At 42.6% G+C, this 8,190-nt stretch overlaps 1 protein-coding gene across 2 annotated transcripts; it reads left to right on the top strand.

Moving 5' to 3' along the window:
* The first annotated feature begins 569 nt into the window (after nt 1-569).
* On the top strand, nt 570-3,052 carry LOC143339999 (C-C chemokine receptor type 9-like). Of its 2 annotated transcripts, none has more exons than XM_076761575.1 (3): nt 570-645; nt 806-864; nt 1,664-3,052. In XM_076761575.1, the coding sequence occupies exons 2-3, from the start codon at nt 811-813 to the stop codon at nt 2,720-2,722; spliced, it is 1,113 nt and encodes a 370-aa protein (XP_076617690.1). In that variant the 5' UTR covers nt 570-645; nt 806-810; the 3' UTR covers nt 2,723-3,052. The 2 variants fall into 2 exon arrangements, with proteins under 2 accessions (XP_076617690.1, XP_076617691.1); XM_076761576.1 differs by having other exon boundaries at nt 605-649.
* The last annotated feature ends 5,138 nt before the right edge of the window (nt 3,053-8,190 follow it).

Raw genomic sequence — 8,190 nt, 5'->3', positions numbered from 1 at the left:
CCAGGCTATGTCATCACTGCTTACTTGACACTGAAATCCCCAAAACTGAAACGAGACAAAGACTTCACACTCACACTGTTGACTCTCAGTTTGAGGACATATAACAGGAAACCTGATAGTTGCTTGGACAGTCATTTTAGGCGCTAAAACCACCTGCCTGAGCTTTGAAACAGTGGGCTTACAGCATCTCAAGATCAACTATTGTCAGCACCTAAGGGTTTTCACTTTCATGCATCACTCATCTGTGGTGTGACATGCTCCACCTGTGCACACAAAGTGTGTCAAAAATGGGCTTGGACTTGATAAAACTTGATCGACTGTGGAAGGAATGTGGGTGTATTGTTTTGGTTCCAGCCTGATTGCCACGGTTGAGTGGGTTCAGTTGAAAAGTCGCAGCTTCCCTTTGAAACCGGCACACTCTTCAAAAGTCTTTTTTATTGGAGTTATACAGCTGTATTTGGAGCTCAATGTGATGTGCCTGTGCTTTTCTGTAGACAGAGATGGAATGATACTGTTGCACGTGATCTGTGGTTAAAGGGAAACCATATAAGCAAGCGAAGATGAGACTGGTTGCTAAAGCTGCCAGTTGAACAAACCAGACAAAGACACAGAAGTGAGAGTTCAGTCTCTACACCTCATCACTGGGTGAGTAAGTGATATGTTGCGCCACTACAAAGGGTAGAAAATTTACAGAGCAATTTCTATTCAGCCTTTAAGCTTAATTCTCCACATATGGTGTATTATTCCCTTGTTCCTACAAGGTTGTGGTGTCTTGTCTTATATAAAATTCTCTGCTTCTTTGTAGATAACATGGATGAGCCTTTTACAACTTTTATGACCACAGGAGCTGATTATACTGAAACAGTAAGTAATAATTTGGGCTAATTATCTGAAAGCATGACTCAAACGACAAACAGTGACTCTGTAATATAGAAAAGGCTGATGCATGTACGATTTGCGTAGGTCTGAAGGTGGGCAAAAAAGTCCGATACTGTTGGTTTTTAGTGCATATGTGTCTGTGTTTAGTTAAATGCTGTAGTGTTTAAAGCATGATTTTAAAGAATACACTTAAAAACTCAAAACTCAGGTCACTGCTCTTTATCAAACATATTTCGAATGCATTCATCTTTTCGACTCCATGCTACAGGTACAGTAGATTTATCTAAAGCAGACATCTGTAGGATACTCAAATGTGACATTCACAGCCGCATCAGCATCAAATTTTCCATTGTTTGTGAAAACCTGAGCCGCAGCTTCACCTCGCTTTTTATCTCTGCCCTAAATCTAAATTTGATGCTTTTGGGGTACTGAGTTCTGCTGCGGGCCCCTTTCTGTATACCCCCTAAGGATCGTCCCCCCCCCCAGGCTTGGATAGCAGCAGGAAGTTGTGCAGTAGTGTGGTTTCTCCAGCACAGACACAACACCTGCACCTGACAGCAGCTTCTTTGCACACTCTGGTTAGCGTGTACGTCACAGACAGCGTTTGATGTCATGTTACTGTGTTCCCACTAGAAGCGATGTTATGTTATGAAAACCTGACAGCAGTTAGTGAGTTGGGTAACAAGAACAGAAAAAAAAAAAAAAACTCCTGACAGGAAATAAAAACAGAAAAAAGGCCAAACGCTCTTCCATACCAAAGCAGATGATCTGTTTTTGATTGCAGGACCCTTCTGACTACACAGATGACTATTATGACGGGCCGACTCAAAACACAGGCATGTGCGACAGAGGCTGGGTCAGGATGTTTCGTGGGCAGTACGAGCCACCTCTCTTCTGGATCATCTTCATCCTTGGTGCCGTGGGTAACCTGTTGGTGGTTTGGATCTACACCACGGTGCGCAACCGCCTGAAAACAATGACCGACGTGTACCTGCTAAACCTGGCTGTGGCTGACCTCCTCTTCCTGTGCATGCTGCCCTTCTGGGCTGTCGATGCCATCAAGGGCTGGAATTTTGGCATCAGTGTCTGCAAGCTGGTGTCTGCTATCTATAAAATAAACTTCTTCAGCAGCATGCTCCTGCTCACCTGCATTAGCGTCGACCGCTACATAGCTATCGTACAAGTCACCAAAGCCCAGAACCTGAAGAAAAAGAGGCTGTTCTACAGCAAACTTGTCTGCCTGGGTGTCTGGTTTGTCTCCACTCTCCTGGCTCTCCCTGAGTTTATCTTCGCTGAGGTGAAAACCAACCAAAAGAACCAGTCCTTCTGTACCCTGGTCTACTGGAACAACATAAACAACCGGACAAAGATCCTGGTGCTGTCCCTGCAGATCTGCATGGGCTTCTGCCTTCCTCTACTAGTTATGGTCTTTTGTTACTCTGTCATCATCCGCACTCTTCTGCAGGCCAGGAACTTTGAAAAGCATAAGGCCCTACGCGTCATCTTTGTTGTGGTGTTTGTGTTTATTCTCTCTCAGCTGCCATTCAATACTCTGCTGATAGTGGAGGCCACGCAGGCAGCTAATACTACTATCACCGACTGTGACACTATATTCGGTTTCGATGTAGCTGGACAGGTTGCCAAGGGCCTGGCGTACACGCACGCCTGCCTGAACCCATTCTTGTACGTCTTCATTGGAGTTCGGTTCAGACAGGACCTCATGAGGATTGTGAAGATGTGTGCTGGCAATCTGTGCATAGGAGGGCTCAGTAAAACCCAGCCAGTTCCCAAACGACCCTCTATCATGTCAGACACTGATACCACCCCTGCTCTTTCCATATAAATACCCATTTTCCTGAAATCCTAAACCTGAGACCTGAGCCTGGTTCGTGATTGGATTTTTCATTCGTTCTTTAATGCATTATTTGCTCTAGCAGAGCAACAATAACATTTTCAACTTGCTAACAAAAAAGACTCGACAGTTTCCACTCATTACATTCATATTCTGACAGACATTGGCACAATTTTTCTGGAATCATTGTATAAACTGTTTATTACTGTAAATACTTTTTTATATTTGCATTTCTGTTTTTACATTTGTTTGTGTATTCGTGTGTTGTGTATTCCCCATGTATATCTCATGTGCTGCTGTAACTAAAAAGAAAAAATCTGTATTTTGGACCTCCAGTTATAAACCAACAATTAAAAATGAGAAAAAAATCTGAAGTACTGTTTTCTTCATTGCTACTCTGTCCCCACAGCACAAAAACAAGCGGGATGGAGGTGCAACGGTAGTTTCAAATGCATATACTATAAATGATGATGAAAGAGATCAACAATTTATATATGCATGAGAAAGTGCTTGACTGCTTTCACTGGCGTAACGTACATAGTGTGTGGTGGAAAACCCACTTGAATGTGGTCCACAATGTTTTCGATCTGACAGGACATCCTCTCATTGACAGTCTGTGCCATCGTCTGTTCCGACGCTCTTAACTGCTCAGTCTCGTCTGAGTTTGGCTATGACTTGGCAGTTTTGCTAGCGGATGTCCATTCAAACTGCCATGTGAGAATGTTCCCACAATGCCCACACAACGGCTGCAGCTCAGACAGGTGGCAGACAGACAAACAGAGAGTGTGTCAAGGCCTCAAGAACTTTCCATGTGCAGCCACAGCTTTCGAAGCACGTAATTTCAGTTTAGCCAGCTTCAAAAAGCAACGTGCAGAATGCTGGGATGTATAGTTTTTTAGTCAAAGAAGCCACACAATCTGCATGAAATTCAATGCAGAATTTAGCAGGGGAGGTTTTTTCTTTTTACTTGTGTGGCCTGTGCCACTAAAAACTGAGAACATCAAAGCCATGCACGCCTAAGTGGTGGGCTGGCGGCCTGCTTTTCGTTCCTCTCTGATGGGTGAGCTGTGGGCGATGAGCCCTGCGTCTCATAATCACAGCTTCACGACACCTCCGCACAGAAACTGCTTCAATCATTCTGACATAAATCTGAAATTAGGAAATACAGACAAAGAATCAAAGCTGAGGTTTGAGGTTGGCAGCATGGGTTGATCTGTCTGCAGTGTCTCCCTGAGGCAAAACAAATCAACTCCAAATACACACATTTAAAGGTCACAGAGAAGAATTACTAAGTATGACTGTGTGCTCAGTGGATTTAGATGTTTGATTAGGCTCTAAAGTTGGTTTAGAGTTGGAAATTCAGTTCAAAGGTCTTGAATTCCAGCTATCAAATGTTATTATATATACTGGCACATAGAAAGGCAAAGGGAAAGACAGGTGGAGGAAGAAAACAAGAGAAACACAGTAGACGTTAGCTCCAGTCTCACAAATCTACTGTAAAAAACAAAGCCTGGGATGTTATTGTGGCCACTGAGGTTGGCCCCAGACAACTGCTGTCTACCTGCTGAATTTAGGTGAGACCACATTCTTTCATTTTGCCTGTTTCTGTCACGACAGGAAACCATCAGCCAAGTGAATAACAACATGCTCCTGCTTTGTAACGGCAGTATTACCACTTGGCACATCATGCAAGTCCAGTTCTTCTCACACCTCTCTGAAAAGAAGAAACTGCAGGAACGTGTCATGTCCTATTGCAAAATGAAATGTATCTTCTTGTTTCAGACCTGATGTTGTAATAGGGAATAAGATTAGATGTGATCTGCACTGGGTAAGAATTTGGGGCATGACTATACCAGATCCTCAGCAGATGTAGTTTGACCCTTATCGAGTCTATTCTTACTTTTTCTGTGACTGCTTGGTCACATCAGGGACAAAAACCACCAGAGCTAGATAGTGACGGTGGCCTTTGGATGATGGGCGTCCCACACACCAACATAACGGCTGCCTTTTACCAGCAGTCTCTCAGCAAGGCCAGGTCTGTAATAAGACTGCACACAACTGCCTTCACCCTGAGTTTGAGACTCTTCCCTCAGGCTGCAGATGTAGAGATCTAGAGCACCTCGGTTCAAGTGCAACAGGAGTGCAAACTCATCTGCTCCCTGTGCAACTCTGCTTAATCTGCACATGTAACTTGGCATTTTAGAGACTGTTTTGTGGCATTATTGTATTCTGTGTATTTGTGCCTGTCAAGTTCCCTTTCTGGGGGGACAAAATGACTGAACTGAACCTAAATAAGAACAGTATTAAAACAACTGATTCCTCTGGATGATAGCCCACAATTCAGTGCAACACCAAAAAAAAAAAAAGCTAAGGCCTCACATTTGTCAGGTCCTTTTAACAGCAATTCAACATTAAAACCTTCAGTAAGACTAAAGTGTTTCCTGAACTACTGTATTAGGTCGGCTTGTATCATATCATCATCATCATCATATACTGAATCTATACAAAAGGGTCCCTTTTTTCTTTTCCTCAGTTGTCAGGATTGCATCTATACTCCCACCATTTGGAGAGAAAGAAACTGGAGTGACTAATTTACTCAACCATTACTTTTTAGGCTTTTGGTTGCTTTACTGCCAGCTTTCAGGCAACACGTGCCCCATGTTAATGGAAACTGAGGCATGACTGTGGTTGATTACTGTGAAACTAACTCTGCTTAAGATTAGAAACCAGTGACGGAAGAAGTGCTGAGATAATTTACTTCAGTAAAAATACCACAAAAAATAAAATACTCTGTTCAATAAACTGTGAAAATACGCCACCACAAGTAAAACTCATGCATACAGAATTTTCAAGTAAAGGCAGTGGTTGATAGTAATGAAGTACATTTACTCTAGCACTGAGACAAAGAGAGAAATATTCTACTTTTTACTCCACTATATTTATGTGACAACAGACTTAATTCAATGATGCAAAATATAATCAACAAATAACTGATGATGTAATATTATAGGTTTAGATGAAACTTGATCCCTGAAGGATTTATAGAAAACCTCCTTTACCAGTTTTCGTTTTTACCAGTTTCTATTCTGAAATATTCTGTTCTAGATTCTTTTATTTTAGGTACTTAAGGCATATTTTGATGCTCACACCTTTGTGCTTTTAGGTAAGTAAATGCCACTATTACTTCAGTATCAATCAGTACCTCAGAGTAAAAATCAGATCAAGCATAAGTAATTATTCTGCAGTGAAACTTCCCCTGTGACTGATACGTTACTATATATGACACCTTTAGCTGGTTACTGATGCATTAGTGTGTGAGCAGCATTTTACTGCTGCAGCAGCTTGAGGTGAAGCTACTTTTAACCACATTTGATACAGTTAGCTAGTTTAGTCCAGTCGTCGGGGCCCTAAAAGATCTGGATTAAAAACAAAATCTGTGACATTAATTTCTATTTATCTTTTGGACTATTTTGGCCTCTCTGGGTCTTAAACAGTTACCTAAATGAAACTGAGAAGATCGGAGGGGAAATACACAGACATCTGACACATGACAAAGAGCACCAAGTAGAGGCTGCTTTTTTATTTATGAAAAATAAAAATTTTAACAATGTGTTGAATTTTATAAGCTCATCCTGTATTTTTGAAATGAAAAATCTTCACCTGAAGAAGTGACTACAGCTGCTAAATAAATGCAGTCTGGTAAAAGTACATTTCCCTCTTAAATGTAGTGCAGCAGAAGTATAAAGGTATAAGTACTTGAGTACAGCACTTGAGTGATTGTACTTAGTTACACCTGGTATCTGCAGGAGTACCTCCTGGGGTTAAAGGTACCGTTGGTTGGGATTCTCTCCTTTATATTGTGATTATTTGCTCATCACGGTCTGGATAATGATCATCAACCAGACTCAGAACACACAATGTGAGCTTTCCTAGATTTTATCACGAGCTGCTGGTAGCGTTGACCACAAGGTGGCGTAGCTTGCACAGTAGAGTTTAGGTTTCAGGGAGAGTCACCAGCAGACACACAAACTGAAAATGAAACCAACCCCATCTAGTGGCAGTCTGAACGGGAGGCCATGTCTTGAGGAGCAGCGTTGAACGTCAAGTTTCATGAGCTCTTCTCTCGTTCTTGCAAAAGACTCTCTTTCCCAAAGAGCTGCTAATAGACAGGCAGATTGATCGTATACTGTGTCACTAATATTCCCTGTTCCTCATTATCCCACAACTGAAGTAGTGTAGTAATCACCACTGGGGAAAACAGTAAAAAGCAAAAAAAAAAACTGAGCAGGTCTGGAGTGTGTCGTGAAGAATGCGGAAGACTCACAAGTGGAGCAGCACCTGTGGTTTGGGAGCATCCCATCCATCTTTTTGCAAAGGGGGAATTGTGTGTGTGTGTGTGTGTGTGTGTGTGTGTGTGTGTGTGTGTTTGTGTGTGTGTGTGTGTGTGTGTGTGCATAAAGGAGACGTGAGAGAAAGAAAGAGGAATAGAGGGAGGACATGCTGGAGTGTATGAGTAATAGGAGAGACAGAGCAAGCATATGTGACCCACTGACATTGAGTGGGCCGCAGTCTGGTTTCAGCCGGCCTGAGGTCTGGTTCTGTGGAGAAAGCCTCTGGGACGGTGGCTTATGTGTCAACAATGACCCACTGGCTACATGAGCACCATTTACTGCTGTACCAAGTCACAACTGGCTCATCATGAAAGTTAGAGAGTGGCTCATTGGCAAATTTGAAGCGTATTGTGAAGAAAACAGTGAAATGTGGCGCGTACAAGAAAGGAAATGGAAAAGCAAAGCGATCCTTTATCCAAGCAAACAGGATCTTCATTCCTCTCCTCAGTGTAAAAAGAAATGTAATAGAACTTGGACCTCCACAATTTCAGCCCAAACAGGGAGCCCCTTATCATCCGCCATCTCTCCCACAGCTAATATTTCACTTCAGCTCCCGGGCCCACAGAATGAGAGACGTTTCCATTTCATGTCAGTCATTTCCAGGCCTGTGTGTTACCTGTGTGGTGATAAGTGTTTGACTGACTGGGAGTGTCGTTAGTCACTGTCCGGCTCCGAGTGACAGCCACAGATTGACGCTGATGATGAGGGGAGGAGAGGGCCGGTGTGTTCAGGGACGACAGGAGACCACGGTTGATACGGGGGAGGAGGAAACACATTTACACACGTGTAATGGCAAACACAAAGCCACGCACAAACATGCTAACGCTTCAAGGTGGATTAAAAGAGAAGGCGTTCTGTCTCTGTAAGGACACAATCAAAGGACATGAGGGATCACATGGTCTCATTTTCTAAAATGTGTTTAGTTCCTATTTGCTGTATCTTTAATCTTAAAGGTGAAGAATTTCCATTCAGTTACATTAAAAATATGTCACTGCTTAATACTGTGGTGAAATAACAATTGCTGGGTCCATTTTGGTAACACTTTGTTTTATGGATTCTGTCATTTCT

The sequence above is a fragment of the Chaetodon auriga genome, chromosome 21, assembly GCF_051107435.1.
Source record: "Chaetodon auriga isolate fChaAug3 chromosome 21, fChaAug3.hap1, whole genome shotgun sequence".
NCBI classification, from domain to species: Eukaryota; Metazoa; Chordata; class Actinopteri; order Chaetodontiformes; family Chaetodontidae; genus Chaetodon; species Chaetodon auriga.
This window is presented reverse-complemented; position numbering and strand designations above follow the sequence as displayed.

What these genes read in the sequence shown, in the direction of transcription:
- LOC143339999 (XM_076761575.1), top strand. Translation starts at nt 811, where the DNA reads ATGGATGAGCCTTTTACAACTTTTATGACCACAGGAGCTGATTATACT. An exon ending in GAGCTGATTATACTGAAACA is followed by an intron (nt 865 to 1,663) that starts GTAAGTAATAAT and finishes TTTTGATTGCAG; the next exon opens with GACCCTTCTGACTACACAGA.